The 23,985-nt window shown below is 56.2% G+C and overlaps 1 protein-coding gene and 1 long non-coding RNA gene across 3 annotated transcripts in view; both read right to left on the bottom strand.

The window, feature by feature from the left end:
• Positions 1-10,356, bottom strand: part of DNAH17 (dynein axonemal heavy chain 17) — a 101,298-nt gene extending 90,942 nt beyond the window's left edge. The window contains exons 1-4 of the mRNA XM_045888354.3: positions 2,954-10,356; positions 2,110-2,816; positions 684-877; positions 101-293 (exon numbers count right to left, since the gene is read on the bottom strand). Of these exons, the coding sequence (XP_045744310.1) occupies positions 101-293; positions 684-877; positions 2,110-2,454 (732 nt within the window). The 5' untranslated portion in view covers positions 2,455-2,816; positions 2,954-10,356. The remainder of the gene's footprint in view (positions 1-100; positions 294-683; positions 878-2,109; positions 2,817-2,953) is intronic.
• Positions 10,357-12,077: 1,721 nt separating this feature from the next.
• Positions 12,078-22,978, bottom strand: LOC135362975 (uncharacterized). Of its 2 annotated transcripts, XR_010408562.1 has the most exons (4): positions 22,847-22,978; positions 21,388-22,739; positions 18,892-19,084; positions 12,078-13,830 (listed from the first exon to the last, which is right to left on the bottom strand). It is a non-coding gene; the product is annotated as an uncharacterized LOC135362975 (long non-coding RNA). The 2 variants fall into 2 exon arrangements; XR_010408561.1 differs by having other exon boundaries at positions 21,388-22,880.
• Between the last annotated feature and the right edge of the window lie 1,007 nt (positions 22,979-23,985).

Genomic DNA, 23,985 nt, shown 5'->3' on the forward strand with positions numbered 1-23,985 from the left:
CAGAGGGGTGGACGGGTCACGAATCGGCCTGGCCAGCACGTGGGCCCTCTGGCTGCAGAGCCACGGAGGCCCACTCACCACTGTGGAGAGGAGCTGTCACCTGCTCATGGATGCACTTGAGATTCATCAGCCGGGCATCCCAGAACTCAAACTCAACTCGGGGCAGGGGGTGTAGCCCATCCAGCAGGGGCTGGGCCGAGTCTTTGCTCAGCACGTCCCGGATCTGGTGGGACCAGTCGATGATGATGGTTTCGATGGCATGCAGCAGTGAGTTGTCCAGAGAAGGGGGGATCCTGCAGAGCAGAAGGTCAGGCAAGATGCTCTCCCAGCCGCAGGGATGGGGTTCTACCAGCTCCGCCCCTTCTGGGCAGGAATCATCCCTCCCCCGTCGCCCTCGGGACAACCTCCCAAGCAACCACCAGCAGCGCCCCATCTCACCCCATGTCCCAAGCTCCTCGCAACCACTGTGGGGAGGCAGGAGAAGTGCCCAAATCTCCCAGCTAAGAGAGGCCAAGTGTGGAATAAGAGCCATGTTCAAGGTGGCTCCTCTCGGCCGTCCTTATTGGGGTCACACAGGCATGTGCTTGGGGTTTTGTGGATGACTCCCAGTGGGGCTCAGTGTGCTGGGGGTCACAGGTCAGCGACTCCTCCAGCCGGCCAGGTGCCCAGGCTGGGCCACCTACCTCTCCATGGACTCCAGCGTGCCATCCAGACTCCCCAGGTGCTCCGGGATGGGCAGCAGGGTCTTCCCTTTGATCTTGCCCCCCATCACGAACATCTCATTCTTCAGCTTGTGGACTTGCTTCATGATGTCTTCCGAGACCACCCGGGGCCATCCACTCAAGTTTTCACTTTGGTTTAACAGGGAGTAGAGCACCTGGAAGGGAATGGCTCTGTTCATGTGCCCAGACCTCCTCCGACCCGGTGGCTCCCAGGAGGAATGGGGAGCCCTGGGTGCCTGGAACCCACCCAGGGGAACCAAGTCCATGCCGGAATGAGGCGTGGCCAGTGGAGGGGCACAGACGCAGGATGATGGCCTAGCAGCAAAGCTATCTCTGAGAAGGGGACTCACAATGTTTGCTGAAAGCAGATGGCCCGTGCGGCCTTGGAGAGCTGTCAGGGGCTGAGCCGGGTCCCCCAGTGTCACATGTTAAAGCCCCAACCCCAGCACCTCTGGGTGCGGCTGTCTTTGGAGACGAGCTTTTCAAGAGGTGACTAAGTTAAAATGAAGTCCCGTGGGTGGGCCCAAATCGCATGTGACTGGTGTCCTTATAAGAAGAGATGAGGACACAGACAGACACAGAGGGACAACCAAGTGAGGCCACGGGGAGGTGACAGCGTCTACAAGCCCAGGGGAGAGGCTACAGAAGGAACGGGTCCTGCCCACGCCTGGATCTGGGAACTCCAGCCCCCAGGACTGTGATCCCTTGTCACGGCAGCCCGAGCAGACTCACGCAGATGCCCCAGCATTCCCGCTGCAGGCCTGCCAGGCTCCTCTTCCCGATGGGAGGGGAGGCTGGCCTGAGTCCTGGAGGAGGGGCTCCTGTGCTCCAGGTTCGCACAAGGCAGGGAATTAAGTCCCCATCTCACGCATGAGGACAGCAACGGCCAGAAAGCTAGGTCACTCGGACTCTGGCTGGTGTGGCTGCCCAGAGCGGGCCGCACCTGCCGCCCCTGCCGCCCCTGCCTGGGGTGACACTGGCAACAAGGTAGGACAGTGGGGAGATGCACCAAACTGCACCCTGTTCTTTCTCTTTCTTCACACAAAGTCTCAGAACTGGGAAACCCATCTACTGGGACTCAAGTGGCCCACACCCTCTGACGCCGTGGGCAGGGGCCATGCCCGGTGCATCCCGAGGTCCCACGACACCAAGAGAGGATGAGGTGCTGGCTGGGGCCTCTCAGCCCTCGGGTGCACAGCACCGCCTGGAGGTCTGGGCAGAATGCAGATGTGTCCCCGCACCAGGGTGGGCAGGGCCTGGGCTCCTGCATTTCTGATCGGCTCCCTGTGGGCCACTCTCTGGGCAGCCGGCCTCTAGGCCACTCACCAAAAGCACGAGAAACAGAGATTGTCCCCCCGGCGCAGCCTCCCCCACCCCGGGCACCCACCTCCTCCACGACGGCGATCAGCTGTTCCACGGGCGCAGGACTTATGTCCCCGTAGATGAGGCGGTCCTTGTAGGTATCCTTGCTGATGTTCTCCCGTCCCTTCTTGATGAAGTAAACCCCTTTGGACTTGAGGGAGGCGGGGAAGCCCAGGCAGGGTATGATCATGCCGGCGGGGCTGAGCGTCAACACCAGAACCAGGACGTCTGGCTTCTCGAAGAATTCGGTGAATAAGGCCATGTTCTCCTCGGCCCCGACCAACTTGCTCCACTTGTCTGGCTTGAACTTCAGAATGAGGGAAGCTACTCCCTCTAAATACTCCAACCTGACGTCCGGTGTGATGGTCATCGTGGCGCTTCCTTACAGCACGGTCCTCCGGCCGGCGCACGGAGACCCTGACGCAGCACCGTGTGCGGGGGGCTCACTCCCCACCTGTCTCTGGAGCCGCTCGCAACCTCTGTCCTGACCAAGCAAGGCGACGAGGTTCCTCGCGAGTGTTCGCTCTTCCACTGGGTGTGGGCTGGGGGCAGGGAGGGACAAGGGGGTCCTGGCTGTCTGCCCTGGCTGGACCTCTGTCGTCGTGGGGCAAGGGCCACACAGCGGCGGTGGTGTGGGCTTGTGTGAGTTGTGACCAGGAGGCTAACGGCTGGGCGAGGCAGAGATGGGCCCGGGGGAGAAGGGGAGGCAGGAGATGGTCGCAGCCAGGTGGCCTGCAGGTGGTGGGGTGGGGGGAGGCCAGATGAGATGAGAGCAGGGTCAGGTTGAAGGGTCCCGGGGAAGACATCGCACACCCCTGGGGTATGGGCAGAGCTCCGAAGGAGCTCCCTTCACACAGAGAAAGGCTCACCAGCTGAGCAGATGCTGCTCCAGTCGTAGGCAGGGCCAACGGATGGGCAGCTCTTTTCCAGACCAGAAAGGAAATGGCTCCTTTTCCTGGAGGCGCTCCAACTGCCATGGAACTTCTGCAGGTCTCCTCGGCACCGGGGACTTCTAGAACCTTCTCCTAGGGACCTGAGTGACCAGTGGTGGGGCAGCAAACGAGCAAGCCTCCATGGCCCGCCACAGGGGGGAGGCTCTTGGACTGTAATATTTTTTATTTTATTTTATTATTATTTTCTTAAACATTTTATTTATTTGTTTGAGAGAGAGAGCGAGAGCAGGTGAGCATGAACAAGGGGAGAGGCAGAGGGAGAGGGAGGATAGACTCTCCGCTGAGCAGGGAGCCCGATTCGGGGCTTGATCCCAGGGCTCTGGGATCATGACCTGAGCTGAAGGCAGACGCTTCACCCCAGGCGTCCCGGGCCGTAATATTTTTTAAACTCAGTTGAACAATCTTTGCCTTTGAACTGGAGCATTCAGTCCACGTTCAGTTCCTGTAACCCCCTACTACATTGGGATTTATGTCCATTGTCATATTGAGTGCTTGGTATTCTCCTTTCTCACCCTTCTTCTGGATTATATAGTTTTTATTATTTCATCTCCTCTCATTACCTTGGTTATTATCCATCTTTTATTTTCCCTTTAGAGGCTTGGAGACATCATAACGTGCATCCTGACTTACCCCACTATAATATTCACTGCAACCCAATCATGAAATTCAGAAAACAATTTCCATTTACAATAACATCAAAACAATTCTGCTTACAATTCCATTTACAAGAGCGTCAGAAAGAATAAAATACTTAGGATTAAATTTTAAAAGGAAGTGCAAGACTTATAAGCTGAAGACCACAAAACGTCACTGAAAGAAATGAAATACTTGGGTGGGTGAAAAGGCATCCCTTGTTCACAGCTCGAAGACTTAATCTTGTTAAGATGACAATTCTCCTCAAACTGATCTGTAATCAATCTAGATTCAGGAAAATCCCTGTCAAAATCCCAGCCACCTTTCTTGCAGAAATGGGAACGCTGGTCCTCCCTATCACAGGGAAATGTGAGGGACCAAGAAGAGCCAAAGCAATCTTGAAGAAGAACAAGGTTGGAGGACTCGCGCTTCCCAAGCATAACACTTCCTACAAAACCACAGTAATCCAGAAGGAGAGCTTCTGGCCCAGGGATGGACGTCCAGATTCAGGGACTAGAACAGAGGGCCCAGGAATCACTGCACACCACATGGGCAGTTGGTGTCAGACAGGGGTGCCAGGACGGTCCAGTGGGGGAAGCAGCAGCCTTTCCAAGAGATGATGCTGGGACAAGTGGACTGCCACACGCACCCCCACCTCACACCATCTACAAAAATTAACTAAAACTGTAAGAGCTACAACTATAAAACCCTTCGGGTAAGACATAGGAGTAGATCTCCATAACCTTGAAGGAAGCAGTGGTTTCTTAGAGAGGACACCAAAAGCATGAGATCAAAGAAAATAGTGGATAAATGAGGCAACATGGAAATTAAAAATTGGGGGGCTTCGGGGTGCCTGGGTGGCTCAGATGGTTAAGCGACTGCCTTCGGCTCAGGTCATGATCCTGGAGTCCCTGGATCGAGTCCCGCGTCGGGCTCCCTGCTCAGTGGGGAGCCTGCTTCTCCCTCTGACCCTCCTCCCCCTCATGCTCTCTGTCTCTCATTCTCTCTCTCTCAAATAAATAAATAAAATCTTTAAAAAATTGGGGGGTTCCAAAGGGCACTCGAAAGTGAGAAGACCACGCACAGAATGGGAGCCAATATTTTCACATCTTCTATCTGATAAGGGACTTGCACTCAGAATACATATGTAACTCACAATACGAGAATAAAAATACAAACAATATAATTAGAAATGGGTGAAGGACATAGATTGACTTTTCTCCAAGAAAGACACACAAATGGCCAATAAGCACATGAACAGGTGTTTACATCATTAGTCGTCAGGGAAGGAACTCGTGTGTGGCGCCCAGAACCTTCGAAGTCATGGAGACGGAAAGTTCCCATCGCCCAGCCCTCTGGATGGGCACTCCCCTGCAGCACGTGGCACAGTCTCTGGGCCGTCGCAGGCCTTCTGCAAATATTACTGAGGGAACAAAGGCTCTGAGAAGTCCTGCAGAAAGGAGGTCCGTTTAACCTCATCCAACCCAGTGTTGGGTTGGCGGCGCTTTTCTTTCCTTGAGGCCCCATCCCTTGTTTGAAATGCTAGATCCGGGTCTAGATGGTCCAGCTTCCTCTACGATTGTGCTTCCCTGGGGTCTGTGGGTCCCCGAGACACAAAGGATTGAATGTCTCCTGCTGAAATCATGCAGGTACAGGGGGCTCAGGGAGCTGCCCCCGCGCCCTCGAACCACCACCCTAGGGCTCCAGGGTGGGTGCTGTGCCTGCTTTGAAGGAGGGACTCATGGGTGATCCGGAGCTTCCTGGCGGGTCACACCTGAGGTCCTACCCGAGCAGAGAAGACACAGGATGACCCATTTTCTGGGTGGCTCAACCAGCTTTCGATATGGACACACTGCCCACGTTGCAGCAGGAACAGCGGGCCCTTGGGAAATGGCCAGGGCGCCGTGTGAAGCTTCCGGACTGGCTAGTGCCCTCGGAGCAGAGCAATGAGAGGCCGACTGCAACCCTCCCCGCCAGGGCCACCAGCTGGGCACACCATTCCCACACTTCGTTTGCCCTGACAGTCAAAGACCACTGCCCTGAGAGTTCAGCCTCTGCTTACGGTCCCCAGGGAGCACGTGCTCCCCGCCCAGCTAACTCGGAATGCAGGTGCCCCACAGAAATGACCCATCACTACGCACAGTTGCAGGACGACACCCCCCCCGCTGGGGACGCTTGCCCACAGCAGGAGGCCGGCCATCTGGGTCAGCCCTCGCCACCCCACACGCCCTGACACGTCCTCATGCCGAGGTCCCGGCAGAGGGGGCGGGGAGGACAGTCAGCCTTTGTCTTGCTGCCCAGGCACGACCTTGCCCTGGCGCTGGGCAGAAAGGGAGGGCCGAGCCCTGCCCGCCCGGCTGACCCTGCCGGGCACTCTTCTTCCTTCGTGGGGATGACAGTGTGGCCAGAGAGATGTCTCGGGCCTGCGAGGTTTCCAAACGTCGCAGCAAGGCCCTGCACCGTGGAGCCAGGGGGCCTTTTCTAGCTTTGGGGCTCTCTGCATAGCTAACCCCAGGGAGGAGGCCCCAACGGGCCACGGAAATGTGTGGGTTGCAAGCTGTCCAGGCTGGGAACGGGGCGGGTCAGTGTGAGCACTGCACAGCCAAGTCTGCCTCTGCCCGCCCAGGGGGCCGTGGGCGGTGTGGGGTGTTCCCTGAGGAAGCAGGCGGCTGCCAGACAAGCCTCACGGGGGTGGGCCCAAGAGAAACAGAGCCGACTCGAGTCCAAGCCCAGAGACAGACTCTTCGACGCTACTATGATGTAGGAGAGAGCCGGACCCCACTCCAAACGCAGCCAAGACAGCGGCTCTTCCAGCCCCGAGCAGCCACAGGCCACGCTAGGGGACCGGGTTCTAGCTAGCGGCAGCCAAGGACTGAGACGCACGGGCGGGCGGGGGACGAGGACCTTCCTCAGATATGGAGGGGGGCGGGGACCGAGCAGGATGCTTTGCTCAGAGGGGCTTAGGCAGACCTAGAACCTGGCCCAACACCTAGAGGCAGCCTGTCGAGGAGAAGGCTCAGCGGGACCTGTCCTCAGTTTGGTCAAGAAAAGAATCTTTTGGCTTCAGCCTAGTGAGGGGTTCTGAGCTTGGGGGGACAGAAGGAGTCGATCCTCGGGGCTGCAGACAGAGGGCTCCCCCCCGCCCCGTGGCTCTGGCTGGACACCATCAGGGCACTTTGAGGGACAAGGTTTATCACTCACGAGTCCTGGAGGGAACGCAGCATGCCCAGGGCCACACGGCAAGGTCATAGGAGATGGGCTCTCCCTTTATTAGGGTCCAAAGGTGGGGCGTCTGGGGTTTTGCGGGGTTGTTCACTATTGGCTAACTCGAAGGCTGCGCATAGAATCAGGGTTCAGGAGAGCGGAGCCCGGGTCACTCAGGCAGCTCGTTAGTGAGGTAGCCTTGTGTCGTCTGAAAGGGGAACTCCGCGGACGGGGGGCCTAGTACCCCATCTGGTGGTTTTGCTGGTGCTTATTCAAGGTGGAAGTCTTACAGCCGGAGCCTCTGCATCCCATCTCAGTGTGAGGCATGCCTTCGAGTCCACACTGGGACCCATGCCCTGTCCCCCTGCCAGCATCCCTGTGTTCATCGGAACTGGCTCTGGATGATGCCAACCCAGCTCTTTCACGTGCTGGCCCTGGGCTCAGCCCAGCTGAGAGCCTGTGAGCTTGATCTTCGTTTAGGGCAGTGGTTCTCGGGTCTCCGAGTCAGGTCCCTGGAGCTGCAGGGGCTCCTGGGAGCAAGTTAGGGACGCAGGCTCTCAACCCCGCCCCAGAGTGGTGGGAGCGGGGATCTGGGGCCAGGCCCAGCAGCCCTTATTGTAACGAGCCCCCAGGAGATGCTCATGCACAGCAGAGCATGAGAACCACTGGTTTAGAGTAGAATTTTGCCTCTGCTTTGAGTCCCGTCATTTGAAGTAGCCCTCCTGGGCTTCCTTTCTTTCTGGTCACTCACGCTTGAGGAGAAGCCCTCCCCAGAGCCTGCCTTCCCTTCGACGAGCCCCACTGGTGGGTTCCTTGAGGACCAGGTGTCACCTCACGTGGTGGTTGTCCAGTGACCGCACCGTGGAATCACGTGGGAAGTTTCTGGAACTAATGGTGCCTGGCCCTGCCGCCCCAGGGTCAAGGCCAAATGTCCAGGTTTTAAAAGCTGCCCCATGGGTCTGAGTGGGGAATCCCTGCCCCCGGAGGCTTCAGTGCCCCTGAGAGGTGAGTCTCGCTGCCCTCCCCCATCTGCAGCCACGTTCACCCCAAAGCCCTTGCAGCTGGTTCATCGCTGCCTGTCTGTCTCCTAACAGGACAGACCTTGGAGGTCCCCTGCAGTTCTTCCAGGAGGGGCTGGTGCCAGGCCCGAGGTCTCTGCCCAGCTTCTGACCGTTCCTTCTGTGCTGGCTGCTCATCCGTTACGTCGCGTCGGCACGCTCTGGACTCGGGAGGCCGGGGGAATTCGAGGACAGGCTGGCCTTCCAGAGACCCATGGTCGCCCAGCTCAGCATCCACCAGAAACTTGGAAATACCAAATACTGCTTTCTTAAAAGGACAAAGACCTCTTTTCTCTGGACTAGTTTTTTTAAAAGTTGAACTGCGTTAGTGAATAATCTCCTCTTCGATGACTTGGTTTATAATATCTCAACCTGGAAAATGAAGATCTCCAAGGTGAAAATCAAGTGCTCTGAGTCACCCCCGAGGGTCAGAGCAATGGCACGAGGCTGTAAGACTCTGGGCTTTTCCCCCTGCAAACTCCATCAGCCTCCTGATCCATCCTGCTTTGCTGGAGGGCTCAAGTTCAACTCTGAATTTCAAGGGAGGGAGACAAACACAGCCCTGGGGGCTGAGCCCCTGCTGGAAAGGCTTCTCGGCTTTGTTTGCAAAATTAAATGTGTTTTGAGTGTAATAAGTCAGGAAAGCGGAGTCTGAAGGTCTGGAAATGAAATTTCCTGCCTGTGGTTTGACTCACGCCTGTCTGTCTCTAATCTACCCCAAGGACATTTGTTCCAGTGTGACAGGGCTGGACTCTACCTCCCCTAGACTCCTCCAGGGAGGGAGAAGATGGTCCGGGCTGATGGGGAAGCTTTGCGGAGGAGCCTGCGCGCCCGCAGGACACCTTTCCAGACTCCCCTCATCAATCATCCCCGGGCAGCTGGGGGGATTTATCCCCCACGGCAGGCTCCCTCAGCCTGGCCTCTGAAGGCTGCTCAAGAAATAGGGAACTATGAATCTCAGCAGTCCCTTGTCTTTTCTGTCTTCTTTGCTAGTGGTGTGGGAAACAAAGGCAGAAGGAAATGTAGATAAAATTAAATGTCCTTATAACCTGCAGCCCATCAACAAATACTTGAGGCGGGCAGAGTATAATGTTCCTCCAGGAAAATCCCAACTGTCTTAATGTTAATGCCTCACGAGAGGGAAAAACATCCTCAGTTTGACCACAGCCAGGCCCCCAGGATCCTGTGAGTCTTCTTTAGCAGATCAAAGTCCTTTTGGAACTTCCCTTTGTCTTGATTTCCCCCCAACCCCAAAGTATGTAATCCTTGCTCCTCACAATCCCAGGATGGGCAGCTATTTCTGCCCAGGGGTCCTGTCCCCCTGCTTTAATGAAGTCACCTTTTTGCACCGAAGACGTCTCAAGAATTCCTTTGTGGGCTCCGGATCCCCAACAATGCTATTCCAAAAAAACTCCATCCCTAGTGATGTGGGAACAAAGGCAGAAGAAAAATTATTAAATGTCCTTACCACTTACAGCCCATTGACAAGTCCTTGGAAAAGGCAGCATGACCTTCCTTTAGGGACACAACTGCTTGGATGTGGACACTTTGCTAAGGGCAAAGGCAATCTTAGCCCGACCCTCCAGGACCCTGTAAGTCTTCTTTAACATAAAAATTCCTTTGGAAACTTCCTTCATCTCTACCCCCCAAGATACATGTTGGCAATCATCCCCCAGGCATGTGGCCCACTGATAGACATCTGATGGGTCTCATGACTCAGGTTTTATTAGACGGTAGTAAATGACCTTTTCCCAACAATAGCTAGCCCCTCAAGGTCCTGCAAACCTTGCTTCCAAAATTCCTTAAGGACTTTCGCTCTCTCTAACCCCCTCCCAACTTGAAAGTATGTAATGGGCCACCACTCACGACCCCGGTGCCGCTCTTTCTGCCCACAGGTCCTGTCCCCGAGCTTTAATAAAACCACCTTTTTGCACTGAAGAAGTCTCAATAATTCTTTCTTGGCCATCGGCTTCGAACCCTCACCGCTTTCCTACATCACGAGCCCACAAGCACTGACTGTCCCGGTGCGCCTGGGGCCAAGGATTTCCCGGGACCTGGGACTTCTGGAACTAGACCCTGCAGAGTCGGGGACACTGCGGCTTGTTAGTGACCCTCATGCTGTTGCCAGTGCCCCACCGACTGCAGAAGGGACGGGGCTGGCTGTTTCTCCGGAACCTTCCAGGAATCGAGGAGAATTCACTGTGGTTCTCGGAGAGGTGGGGGACTTTCTCAGGACCACCCATTTTGTAATGAGTGGAGCCAGGTTTAGAATCTGATTTTCCAATTCGTCAAATGCTGCTGGTTTACCCCTCAAGGGACCATTTTAATTGCAAAGCTTTATTTTATATTCTTGGGTGGTCCTCTGACCAGACCACCTGGGGATCTGGTGGAAAGGAAGTCCCTCCAGCCCCTATGCCTCTCATCCCCTCCCTCCCACTCCTCTGCACCCCCCAGTTCCCTCTTGGTCACACCTTGCATTCCTGTGGGATGCATGTTGCAACTGATGAGCCAACACTGACACATTATTTATTCTGTAACTAAAGTCCACAGTTACCTCTTGGTGTTGCACCCTCCCTGGGTTTGGATGAACGTGTGGTGATGACAGGTATCCACCACTGCAGCCTCACACAGAGGGTCTCACTGCCCTGAATATCCTCTGTGCTCCCCGCTCCCCCCTCCCCAACCCCAGCTGTCCCCATAGCTCTGCCTTTCCCAGAATGCCATGCAGTTGGAATCACACCGCAGCCTTTTCAGATGGGCTCTTTTCACCGAGCGACATACATTTAAGATTCTTCCATGTCTTCTAGTGACTGGCTAGTGCTCTCAGTCTCTTAACCACTGAACAATATCCCACTGTCTGGATGGACCAGTTGATTTATCCATCACCTACTGAAAGGCATCTTGGTGGCTTCCAAGCTTTAGTGATTATGAATAAGGCTACTATAAACATCCGTGTGCAGATTTTTGTGTGGAAGTAACTCTTAAGCCCCTTTGAGTGGACATCAAGGAGTGTGACTGCTGGATCGTATTGTGGGAGCGCGTTTGGTTTTGTAAGAAACCTCCCCACTGTCTTGCGAGGTCGCTGCGCCGTTGTGTGTCCCCACGGCGGCAGGTGAGCTTCTCCACGTCCGCGCCGGCGGTGGGTGTGGTCGGTGTTCGGGATCTTAGCCCCTGTGATAGGCGTGCAGTCGTGTCTCCTTGTGGTGGTAATTCTCTCGTTAGGGACTTGTAGGACATGGAGTCCCTTTTCATAGGCTTTTTAATCATCTGTGTATCTTCTTGGATGAGGTGTCTGTTTAGATCCTTCGCCCAGTTTTTAATTGGGAAGAGAAATCTTAAAATGAGATATTTTTAAAAAGCCACAGCCACGTACTGTAGGAATCCATTTATATGAAGTGTCCGGAATAGGCAAAACCATAGAGACCGAGGGCTGACTGGCGGTTGCCAGGGGCAGGGGGAGGAGGAGGAGGGATGGGAAGGGACGGCTGGCGGGGTGTCCTTGCGGGCTGATGAAAAGCTCTGGAACTCGATGGGGTGGCCTCATAGCACTGTGAACGACCCAAACGCTACTGAATGGTTCTCTTTAAAACGGTTAAGAGGGTAAATTTTGTTCCATGTATATCACAATAAAAAAAAAAGAGAAAAACCCCAGCTCTGTGGCAAGGGTGTGAAGAACACCGCATCAAACAGGGACCTGCCCACGGTGGGGTCAACAGTGACCCGGACGAGGCGTCTCCCCCGAGGACCCCTGCTCTCAGCACGGAGCAGGGATCACGGAAACCTCCCTCCACCTCCCCCTGCTCTGCTTGCTCCGTCTGCTCGGGAGGGTCCCAGGCTGCCCCCTCCCCGCCTCAGGTGACAGTCGCTGGGGTGGATCACTCCCTTTGTACCAGTCTGTACAGATGGGATTCTGACACCACCAAGTCACCAACAAGGCTCCCAGCCAAAGCACCCTGTCCTCAGAGGGTAAAACAATTATTGCTCCCTAATCCCGGCCTCCCCCCTGCACTGCCCTGTTAACTTGCTCACCCGCTCACCCGCCCACCTGCTCACCCAGTCACCAGCTCACCTGGTCACCTACCCACCCACTCACCCGCTCACCCACTCACCGCCCACCTGCCCACCCGCCCATCTGCTCACCCAGTCACCCACTCACCCACTCACCCACTCACTCACTCACCCGCTCACCTGCTACCTGCTACCTGCTCACCTCCAGGCTCTCGCTGACTCCTCACTTTGGGATGCTGAAGGCCAGCTCCCTCCCAGCCCTCTCCCCCATGCCTGGCTCCATTCAGGGTCCTCAGTCACTTGGGGATGAAAAAGGGAGTTACAGCTTCTGTTTATTCCTCTGCTGTGATTAAAAACAACTCTGTATTCAGAGAGCTCACTGTAAAATGAAAGATCTGCACTGTAAGGACACTTCCATCCAGCAAAATTCAAGACACAAACCCCAGCTTCCACCTGGCTCCTCATCGCAGCACCGTTTCCCCAGCTAGGGTCCACGGTGGCTCGCTCAGCTCCCGGGGGCTCGGAGCCTCTGGGAGTGAGTGGATTCCCTGCCTCCTCCCCAAGTGGACGGTCTGGCTCGCGTGGGGAAGGCCGAGGCTCTGAGGGCAATACGTGGATCCCCCAGCGCAGCCGGCTCTGTCTTCTCTGGGAAAGAGTATCTGCAGGGGAACGGCCCGGACCCCCACCGCTGGGCGGGCTGACCGGCGATGCTCTGCCTGGCCTCCACCGCATCCCACCACCCTGTGAAGCAGGTGTCTGCGGGCCCGGGTACAGATGGCCCCTGGGCACGTGTGGCCCCTTGTCACCACTGAGTAGTGAAGGCCTCGGTACGTCCCAGCCCTCGGCTGACGTTGGGGTCCCAGGGTGATGAACCCGAGCTTCTGTGCTTAGTCCAGCTCCCTGAGATGCTGAGTGCCGACAGAGCTTCTCTCTCCTCCCCGCATCCCTCCTGCAGCCCCTCGTCCCTCCTGCAGCTTCTGCCCGGGGCCCAGGCCCTCCAGTGGGTCTCTGTCCTCGTCCTTCTGCCCAGACAGGGAAGAAGATGACTTTCCTGTTTTCGAGGGTGCGGCCCGTGATTCTCGGGCCTCCTGGTGAAATGGTTTCCTGAGAGGGGAAAACACGATCACCGGGCCGTGCCGGGAGCTCCCTGCGGTCCAGTCGGGAGTCCGTGAAGACCGAGTTCTCTGAGATGTGAACCCGTGTGCACCGGCCTCTCCCATCTCATCAGGATTCAGAGGGCATGGGGCCCGAGCGGTTGGCAACCTTGTCTGCAGGACCAGACGGTCAACAGTCTGAGGGCTGGCTGGGGTCGGTGACGCCTGCTCACCTCCGCCACCGGAGCTCTGAAGCAGCCACAGACCACGTGGGCACGGGCACGGCCGCGTGCCCTTGAACTTCACTTACGAAAACAGGCGGATTTGGAGGCCGTGTTGCTGACCCCCGGCCTAGAGAGAGGGGAAAGGGAAGGTAGTAACCAGCTTCCTCTGTTTCCTTCAAGGCATCCCCTGGCCCCAGGGGCGGAGTTGCCACTGACTCAGAAGCCTCCGCGACCCCCCCCACCAGCTGGGCCCCGTGAACCGGGCGGCTCCCAACCTCCTTGCAAGAGGAGGGGCAGGTAGATTCTTCCACACGATCCACGCGAGGGTGGGGCATCTCTAAACCACAGCAGCCCACGTATCTTCATGCTGCTTAGGTTCCCAACTATGACAATTTAAAAAAACAACTGTCGGGCGCCTGGTGGCTCAGTCGGTTGGGCGACTGCCTTCGGCTCGGGTCATGATCCTGGAGTCCCGGGATCGAGTCCTGCGTCGGGCTCCCTGCTCGGCGGGGAGCCTGCTTCTCCCTCTCCCACTCCCCCTGCTTGTGTTCCGTCTCTCGCTGTGTCTTTCTCTGTCAAATAAATAAATAAAATCTTTTAAAAAAAAAAATAAATAAATAAAAAATAAAAAAACAACTGTCCTCGACACCCTTGCAGACAGGGACTGGCCCAGTGCCGGCTGTGGACGGCGAGGCAGACAGCAGGACATGTGGCAGCCCCGTGTAGAAGGTGGCTCTCTCTGAACCTGCCACGCTGGAGAGCAAATCAGCACTGACTTCTGGGGTTAAAGCTTTGACCCTGACACGCGAGTGTTGCTGCCCCAAGTGGGCTGGAGCCTCTTCAAGTCGATTAGAGACGCTGTGCCGGCCCTGCGTGCGTCTGCGCAGGTCCCGGGCCTTCTAAGCCTCTTACGGGGAACTTGAGAGCGACCGCTAGAAAGCACGGCGAGGAACGGCGCCTGTCGTACTCCGCTCAGGCTGCCGGACAAGGTGCTCAGGCCGCGCGGTTCCCTAGCAGACACTTCCTATTCCTCGCGGTTCCAGAGGCCGGGCGCCCACAGTGATGCAGTCCTCACTCTGTGCTCGCTCCCTTGGCAGACAGGGAACGCTCTGGGGTCTCCTCTTCCAAGACCCCACCCTGGGGACCAGCTCTACCCCTACCCGCCGCCCCCAGGCCCACCTCCAAGTGCGGCCACCGTGGAGCTACGAAATCTGAGGGAACGGTCCGTGGCGGCCGGCGCTGCCGCCGTGGAGACAGAAAGGGATCCTGAGAGACACTTACTCCAAGAGCAGGCAGGAGAAGCGTAGAGGGAACATGGGAATGGACGGGACACGCGGAAAACAAACCGCGAGCTGGCAGGCCTGAAGCCGGTGGGCAGCCCCTGAGCCAGCGCCACGAGCGGGTGCAGAGAGACGGGCAAGGGCGACAGGCCGGGGGGGCTTCTGGGGAGGGAAATCAAAGTTGCAGTTTAGACCTTTGGGCCTTTTTTTTTTTTTTAAAGATTTTATTTATTTATTTGAGAGAGAGAGAATGAGAGACAGAGAGCATGAGAGGGGGGAGGGTCAGAGGGAGAAGCAGACTCCCTGCCCGACGTGGGACTCGATCCCGGGGCTCCAGGATCATGACCTGAGCCGAAGGCAGTCGCTTAACCAACTGAGCCATCCAGGCGCCCGACCTTTGGGCCTTTTAATCCCCCCAAATGAGGCATTTATAACCCTGGAAAGCAGCTCGCACAGCCCAGGCACCTGCGCCGTGGGCCGCGTGCAGCCCCCCGGGGAGCGAGGGGGGTGCCCGGGGGAGCAGGCACAGAGGTGCGGCTCAGGCGGAGACTTCAACACTGTTAGGAGCTTGTGCGGAAGGACACCCCCCCATTTCTGACTCCCCGTGAGGAAAAGAAGCTGGGAGCTCAGACTCCCTCCGAGGCAGACGGAAGTCATTCCCAGTAAGGAGCAGAGCGGAGCCAAGGCAGTTCATACTCCTGCCCTCGCAGAGCCACGACTCCTCCAGGTTCAGAACGGGGCGGTTTCCTCGCTGCTCTCCTTCGCGGGTGTTGGCCCAGCACGAGCACGGGGGGCCCGCCTCTTGTGAGGTCCTACCCTGGGGGCCGTGGGAGCGTGCTTACCGAAGAGCACCCCCTCACGCCGGCGTCCTGCAGGCTGGTTCCCGGCACCTGGACGGAGGACCTGGCCCCACCCCGGCCAAGCCTACACCTGTCCCGGGGGAGCCAGAAGGCAGCGGCTGGCTCACTCCCCACGACACGTGGGCAGCCCCCGCCCAGGGACCCTCTCCCTTAGCCCTTCTCCTCCACCCCTCCACCCGGAGAGGAAAGCCAGCCAGCCCGGGATCCGGATGGAGGGCTGCAGCGTGGGGGGCCCGGCGAAGGAACGGGCTCTGTCACGGGCACTGTGCGCTCACAAGGACAGAGCCCACGTGTGTTCTGCTCGCTCTTGAATCCCCAGCACCTGGCACATCCTTGGAACAGAGTTGCCTCAGGAAACACTTGTGAAATGAATGAATGAATGATTAATTATCAAAAAAGAAGCGGAAGCCATGACAGGGATGTAAAAGTCCATTCAAGCGTGTCGGGCTTTCCCGCCAAGCACAGGGCACCAGGCTGGAATGCAGGGACGGGAGGCATGCACCTCGGGTGCAAAATTTAAGGAAGGCCCCAAAACTCCGTGATCAAGATAAACATCACTAATGCAATTTTTAAAGAAAATCAAAGTGCACGCAAACAATTCATGACAATCTTTAAGTGAAGACAGGATTAGTAACGGTGCTATGGAATCAAGGGCGAGAGGAAGAACCTATAATACTGACCTTGGCCCCAGCCCCTACATTTTGCGCCCAAGCATCGTGCTCCGCTGGCCCCAGCCTTGCCCGGCCCTGCGCAGAAGAGACCTGGGAGACAGAAAAGAAAACCCTGAACCTCCCTTAACTCAGCAGACGGTAGAACTAAGGGACCTATTAACTCCAAAAGGCAGTACTGGCTGAAAATAGGGTTCACGAAGGGTTTTGATAAAGCCAAGAATAGGTTTAGGACAGAAATTAGGGATGCGCATTCGTCCAGAGAAACAGAACCGGTAGGATATGCGCAGAGATCACCGGAAAGAGACGTCCGACGAGGGGCTGGCTCCCGCGCTGGTGGAGGCTGAGAAGCCCCACGGCCTGCCGTCGGCCAGCTGGACACCCAGGGCAGCTGGGGGTGTGGTGCGGTCCAAGCCAAAGGCCCGAGAACCAGGAGCGCCCGCATCCGAGGGCAGAAGTTGGCGGTCCCGGCTCAAGCAGAGAGAGAGAGAGACTTAGCCTCCCTCCGTCATTTTGTTCTCGGCACCACCTGCTGGTGGCAGCGGGGGACACCTGCTTTCCTGGATTCAAATGCTAATCTCTTCAGGAAACACCCTCACAGTCCTGCCCAGAAATAGCTTACCAGCTGCCCGGGCATCCCTTAGCCCAGTCAAGCGGATGCATAAGATCACCCTCCACAGGACACTTGGGCGTATTTGTAAACTTTTGAAATTAAGGTCATGGAAGGTATGGAGGCTTGCCCATCAAATGAGATCCATTTGTGGTCCTGGAGGCGCAAGCCGCCTACCCCGCGGGACATTTCTTACTTTTAATTACAACGCAGCACAGGAGAGACTGACCTGATTACCAGAACGAAGCAAACGAAGTGGGTTCCCTTCCCCTGAACCCCCAACTCCAAGCTCCCAGCCTTTCTTGAGCGAAATGGACAGAGAAGTGTGGGGGTTCAGCTTTGTCCCCGCCCCGGAGAGGCCTGGGACAGGCCTCGTCCGTAGCCACTTGGGAAATGACCACGACACAGCCCTCTGTCCCCACACCAGGGTGTAAAGTCGCCCAGCAGCCGGGCCTGCGGGTCCATCTCCAGCGGCACAGCAGACCCTCAGGCCCTAGGCATGCTGCCCGCCAGGGCGCTGCAGATTTCATGGGAGCCCGCTTTCCCACTGAGCGCGAGAGGTGGAGCATACAACATGGCCAACAGCCAGACCATCCATGGCAGCAGAACCCTGACACAGCCCTTGCAGTGACCAGGCCAAACGGCCAGGATGGGGTCCTCGACCACCAGCTTCCCCCATCTTGCCTTTGCTTTCAACCCAGGACCAACCAGGGAGACACAAATATGCCCCCCTAAGCAACCACAAAGGATGTCCTGCTTCTGATTAGCCCACCACCAGCTGCCCACGCCCACGGCCCCCTACTCCAGTGTCTGCTCTCCCATCCCTGTGCCGGACGCAGCGGCGGTGGCCGGCTCCCCGCCCGGCCAGCTCTGAACAAGGAGCCCATGCTTCTCTCATTTGCAGGTCTGTTAACCTGCACAAGCAGACGGGGCGGCAATCCGTGAGACACCGAGCTTGTCAAACCACCGCTGTCTAGCCGGGGCAACTCCCTTGCATTTCTGGGCCCGATTCCTGCCCTGGAATCACTGAACGACATTTAAGAACCTTGATTTTCAGAATGACTTGACGAAGCTTCAAGCCTCACCCGAGAGCACAGCTCCCTTTAGCCGGGGCACGCTGCGCCACGGTGTTTCTCTGCATTTACGGGGGCTGGTAGCCACCCAGTCTTGCTAGGGCCGGTATCCGGGGTCCTTTTTCAGCCTGGTGCTTCCCAAACTACCTGTGGCAAAGGATGTGGTTTTTTTTGTCAAGGACACACTGGGAAATGTCTGCCCCATCGGAAGGCTTTTAAAGCTGCCGATTGCCAGAAGGGCTCTTCCACACGGAAATCGGATGCCTGCCCGGCGTGGGAGACACCTTTGGAAAAGCCCACACCGTGTGCTCCCAGGACCCAAGTCACCACCGCCTTGTACTTGGCCTGCCTACTTGCGGTGGAGGGTGCCTGATGCTCTTGTCTTCACCCCACTGTTTTCCAGGGAGCTTGAGAACCAGCTTCTCCTCTCGCGAGCAGGTTACGGAAACAACCACAATCCTCAAGAGCTTGATAATTCAAGTTATGTCAAGGAATATCACAGTAGACGAAGCTGTCCATTTGCTTTGAATGTGCTCAGATATTTGACATAAACCACAAAACGCAGAGGAAATCTCCAACTTTCCAAACCTAAGGAAGGAGACTCTAGGGAAGGGACTCCTGCCCGGCCACGTGCGCTCGCCGCAGGGAGCTGGCCGGGCCTCTTCCACCTGGAAGGGGTGGTCAGTGATAAAAAGCCAAGGGCCCCGGGGCCTCTTAGAAATCAAAACAAGGATAAACCGGAACGGGAGAGTGGGATTTCAGTTTTCAGACAGTGCTGCAATTCGTCGTGGGATGGAGACTTTTTCAGATTTGAGTTTGTGTGTGCAAGTCGTTTTCACGGACTGGAGAACACGGGTGTTGGTGAAGACACAGGGGAGAGAACAGTGCAAACACCAGACAGGCTGGGCCTTCAGGATTAAAGTGGGTTCTTTTCTGCCCAGAATGTGGCCACGCTTTAAGCTAAGGAATCAGGGGAACCTGAGTCCATGGACACGTGATTTCTGCCGTCGGGCTTTGCCTGGGCTGGTCTTTCGTAAGGACTCTGTGCTTTGAGACTAGCTCCTCTGAGCCTCCCCAACCCCTCACTTCACCGTGGGGGGAAGCGGTTTTGGGGACGAAGGGGTGAAGTAGGATACACCTACCTCTGTTCTTCCACGACCAGGGCAGAAGGGGCCTGTGGCACCAACAGTTCTCACAACGGGTCAGACCCCAGCGTGCAGGCATCACGGGAACCAGACCAGCCAAACCACAATGAGACACCACTTCGCACCAGGAGCCAGAGTCAAGACGGGTAACAGCAGGTGTTAACGAGAAATTGGAGCTCTCGCGCACTGCCTGTGGGGACATAAAATGGTGCCGTCACCGTGGAAAACAGTTTGGTGGCTCCTCAAAAAGCTAAACATAAAATTACCCCATGACCCAGGAATTCCACTCCTAGATACGTGCCCCAAAGAACTGAAAACAGATGCTGAAACAGACAGATGTACCGGCACGTTCACGGCAGCATCATTCACCACGGCCGAAGGTGAGAACAGCCGAGCGCCTGTCCGTGAGTGAATGGATACCCACGCTGTGGTCTCTCCAGACCACGGAATGGTGTTCGGCCACGGGGACACCTGCTAGAACACGGACGGACCCCGTAAACATTATGCTGAGGGAGAGGAGCCAGGCACAAAAGACCACATATTATAAGATTCCATTTCTGGCATAAAATACTCAGAAGAGGCGAATCCTAGAGACAGAAGGCAGGTGGTTGACAAGGGGGTGGGGGGTTGGGGGAAGGGCAGAACAGGAAGCCACTGCCCACAGGGTCCAGGCTTTCCTTCCGGGCAATGGACACGTTCTGGGACTGCAGAGAGGTGCTGGTTGCACAACAGTGTGATTGCCCTGATTGCTACTGAACTGTTTAAAATGGTTAGTTTCATGTTATGTGAATTTTGCCTCAATACGAACATTTAAAAAGAAAAAGATCTGTAAGTCTCCTCTCATCCCGTCGGCGTTTGCAGGTGTCATCAGGGAAGTGCTGTGTTTGAAACTGAGACACTGTCTACACGTCCATGGGACGCGGCTGAAATCCAGAGGGATAAGTCCTTGTGGGAGCTGGGGCGAGCTTCCTGTCACTGGCACGGAGCACCCAGCCTCACGGGGGCCCTGTGGGCCCCGCACCAGAGCAAGATGGGCCCCTTCCGGGGAGAGAATGAGAACGTTCCCCCAGAAAAAGGATCTGGAAAGTGGGTGACGGGTCCCTGACTGGTTTTCCACCGTAGACTGCGATCGGGGGAGAAAGTTCCAGAAGTCTCTCCTGAGGGAGGATTAGCAGGATTAGCAAGGCCTGTAACATCACACTCTGGCCTGAGAAACACCTGTGGCTGTGCTGGACCTCCTGCCTCAGGTCAGAGGACAGGTGAGGAACGCGAGCCACAGACGTGACAGCTGCATCTGGGCCCGCCGGCTCGTCAGCAGAGGGCCCCGAGAGGGGGACAGCGTCAGCACGCATGCCGATCCCCGCCCTGTCCTGGGCTGGACAGTGTCCCCCAAACCTGTGAGGGAGACCTTATTTTGAAGTCGGGTCTCTGCAGATGTGCTTAGTGCAGATGAGAGCCTCCTGGATCAGGGTGGGCCCTCACCCAGTGTGCTTGGAAGAAAACAGACACGAGGGAGAAGGCCACACAACATGGGGACAGAGATGGACAGGTGCAGCTGCAAGCCTGGGACGCCGAGGAGGGCGGGCACCACCAGGAGCTGGGGGAGACCGGAAGGATCCTTCCCCCGGCCCTGCGACACCCTGATTTCGGACTTCTGGCCCCCAGACGGTGCAAGAATTTTGTTTCGTTTTGAGCTGTCCAGTTTGTGGTTCTTTGCCGATCAAAATGGGATTTCTGTGTTGAGCCAGTGGTCTCGATGCCCAGGCTTTTTTTGGGAGAACAGAAGTCTCGCCTGTTTCCCCCTCATCCCGGACAGTCACTACTTCTGTGTCTCCCACCCAGAGCTGGTTCCGGGCAAGTGGATCGTAGGGTGACCCCTCACCGAGCACAGAACAGGAACGGAGGAGCGAAAAAGGCTTTGAGGCGAGAAGCTGCCCCACGACATCCTGCCTTTCCCTTGGCTTTTAGAACGTGCGCCCTCGAGGGGATGCAGACGCCTGTGCCCCTGGGTTGGACAGAAATGGTGGGAAAGAAAAGCACACCCACATTCCACACGGAACGTGCTCCAGGCAGTGACTCGAGACATTGTCCACTTGCTTTCTCTCTCATGCCAGCGCCCTCCAGGGATGGCCAAGGGTGACAGGGGGCAGCAAGGGAAACTGTGTGTGTGTGTGTGTGTGTGTGTGTCGGGGGTGTGTGTAAACTGGGAGGCTGGTGGGGGATGGGACCCGAAGACCATCAGATGAGGCCAGATGTCACCATGTAACTCCAGAATCGGATGAGCAGCCTTCACCGCCCCCAACCTGCAGGCAGCCACCGACACACGTCTCTGGGCACTACCCCACTGGCCGGCTCCCCAGGCAGGCTGCAGGGGTGCGGCCGGGACAGAGAGCTGCCACAGCCTCCCCGCTGCAGCTGGCCGCCGGGGTTTGGAGAGGAGCCTGGGCCAGATGCAGGCTGCAGTGCTCACACCTGAAGGGGGCAGGTGTTTACCGGAGAGAGACGAAGCTTTAAACTGGGCCATGTTAGAGAAAAATGCCCGACGGAACTGTTTATCCGGTTAAGCTGAGTTAAATTTAGTCTTCTTGTTGCCAAGCGGGAATGGGCTTGTCAGAGGCGCGTCTGAGTGGGGCTGGAAATAGAAGTGCACGTTTGCACACGGCAGGCTGGTAACAGTCAGTTCACACCTACTCCAAGACAAAAAGATGCACACTACATGAGCTAAGCACTGAGCCCAAACTACAGGGATAAAGAAAGAGCAAGGAATTAATAAAGGTGCAGGCACGAATGCATCCGTTCTTCCCGCCCCCAGGGAAAACCCACTCCAGACCGGACAATCAGGCCGAGAGCCGGCTGTTTGAAAGGGTCAGCAAGACAAGCAACGTCCAGCAAGATGGATCCATACGGGGCAGGGGAACGTAGTTAGAACCACAGATAGGAAGATTAAACGTTATAGATCTACAGGTACCATTTCATGCCAAGAATCTGAAATTCTAGAACAATGCTTCTCAAAACATGACCTCCTGACCACACAGTGTTCCTGTGGCAAAGGAAAGCACAGGGCAGGCAGGAGGCCCATGGTGTCCACAAACACGTGTCCCACGCCTGGAGCTTCCACGGTGGCGGGCGGCAGGGGCACCGCACTCCCACGTGCCTCGTGAGTTTCCATCCTGGTCCTTCTCTGTAATTCCTCACTCGGTCATCCACCCGACACCCCACTCACTGCCCTTATGTGAGGCTGTTCTCACCACCACACCTGACACCAGCCTGACCCCCAGCGTCACCTGTATACGCGTGTCCCCACCCTCTGCCTTCCCGCCCACCTGCTTGTTCTGGTCACAAGAAAGCAGAGTCTGGAGGCTCCGAGTCCTCATTTCCCCTGAGTGTGAATGTGTCTTGTTGGCTCCGACTCACCCCTCAGCTCACTCACCTGATGTCCCACTTCAGCTCCTACGTTCTAGTACAATAGAACTTTCTGATCCACATTGGCCAACAGATGATTTTATAATGCATAGCTCAGAAAAGACTCTCCTCTCCTGGATTCTTAAAATTAGATTCTTAATTAGAAAAAAGACCATTAAAAACAGGAGCTGAGCTTTGGGGGGGGGGGTGGGGGGGTGTGTGCGTGTGCTCATGCACGCATGGGTTCTGGGGGAGGGGAGCTTATAGAATAAAAAGGAGAGGGGCGCCTGGGTGGCTCAGATGGTTAAGCGTCTGCCTTCGGCTCAGGTCATGATCTCAGGGTCCTGGGATCGAGTCCCGCATCGGGTTCCCTGCTCAGTGCAGAGCCTGCTTCTCCCTCTCCCTCTGCCACTCCCTCTGCTTGTGCTCTTCTGTCTATCTCTCTGTCAAATAAATAAATAAAATCTTTTAAAAAAATAAATAAATAAAAAGAAGCGAAAAAAGCTGATTAAAAAAAAAAAAAGAATAAAAAGGAGAAAGAAGGATTTACCCACGAGGTATCTGACTCCAACCTGAGCCGGGCTGTGCTCCCCACACGGCATTCCAAGGACGCCTGTCATGAGCTCTGGATACGTGAGGCTTTAAAAAAGTGTTCTTTAGGGGCGCCTGGGTGGCTCAGATGGTTAAGCGTCTGCCTTCGGCTCAGGTCATGATCCCAGGGTCCTGGGATCAAGCCCCGCATCGGGCTCCCTGCTCAAGCGGGGAGCCTGCTTCTCCCTCTCCCTCTGCCATTCTCTCCACTTGTGCTCTCTGGCTCTATCTCTCTGTCAAATAAATAAATAAAATCTTTAAAAAAAAAAAAAAAGTGTTCTTTGTCCCAATACCTTTGGGACATGCCACAAAGCGCAGCCCTGGCTTGGAGACCCAAGGCCCCAAACAGAGAGCTAGCTTTGTTCCACCAAGCCCTGCCCGGCCGCACGCGACTGCAGGACCGCCCCGTCACGTCAACCTACTAACATCCTGCCCGCACGCCTGTTTCCCGGACCGCAGCTGGGGAAGAATGGGAAAGATCACAGGGGAAACACAAGTTCAGAATGTCTGGGGGACAATCCGAACCTCTCCAAACATCCTGCCTCCTAAAAGCGTAAGATGGACCCGCAGCACAAACGGGACGTGTGCCTTCTGGGTTACTGGGAGATGCAGGGAAAACCAAACTTCAAATTACCTCTGCAAAGAGTGTCACACTCCAACGGCGCTCTGGCTGCCACGCCCCTAGGATGGCCAAGCGTGTGGCTGGGGTGTGCTGCAGGTCCCGGTGAAGACAAAGCACAGACGGAATCATCCCCAGGAAAAGGAAAGTCCGCCATGACATCCAAAGACACCTGAGGCTGATCCAGCACCTGGTCGTTCAGAGCACCGCTGCAATACCGTGAATTATAAGACACAGAGATATTTGGTCTTTGTCTGAAGTTCCTGGCTCACAGCTCCTGGAGCCCTTGGGACTTCCTGAGTGAGAAGAGCAAGAGGCACATCTTTTGTCATATTTGGCTACTTGTCCTCAGTTACTGAAATGCTTCATTCGGAGCCATGACAGTGAAATGGGTGTTTTGTTATTCATAACCAGCCCCTTTCTTACCACAAATAGGCTTATGTTAATGAGGTGACTTAGGGAGAACACCTAAGGATGGG

The sequence above is a fragment of the Mirounga angustirostris genome, unplaced genomic scaffold, assembly GCF_029215605.1.
Source record: "Mirounga angustirostris isolate CCGP_5_RB_7025 unplaced genomic scaffold, mMirAng1.0.hap1 SCAF_17, whole genome shotgun sequence".
Lineage (NCBI taxonomy): Eukaryota > Metazoa > Chordata > Mammalia > Carnivora > Phocidae > Mirounga > Mirounga angustirostris.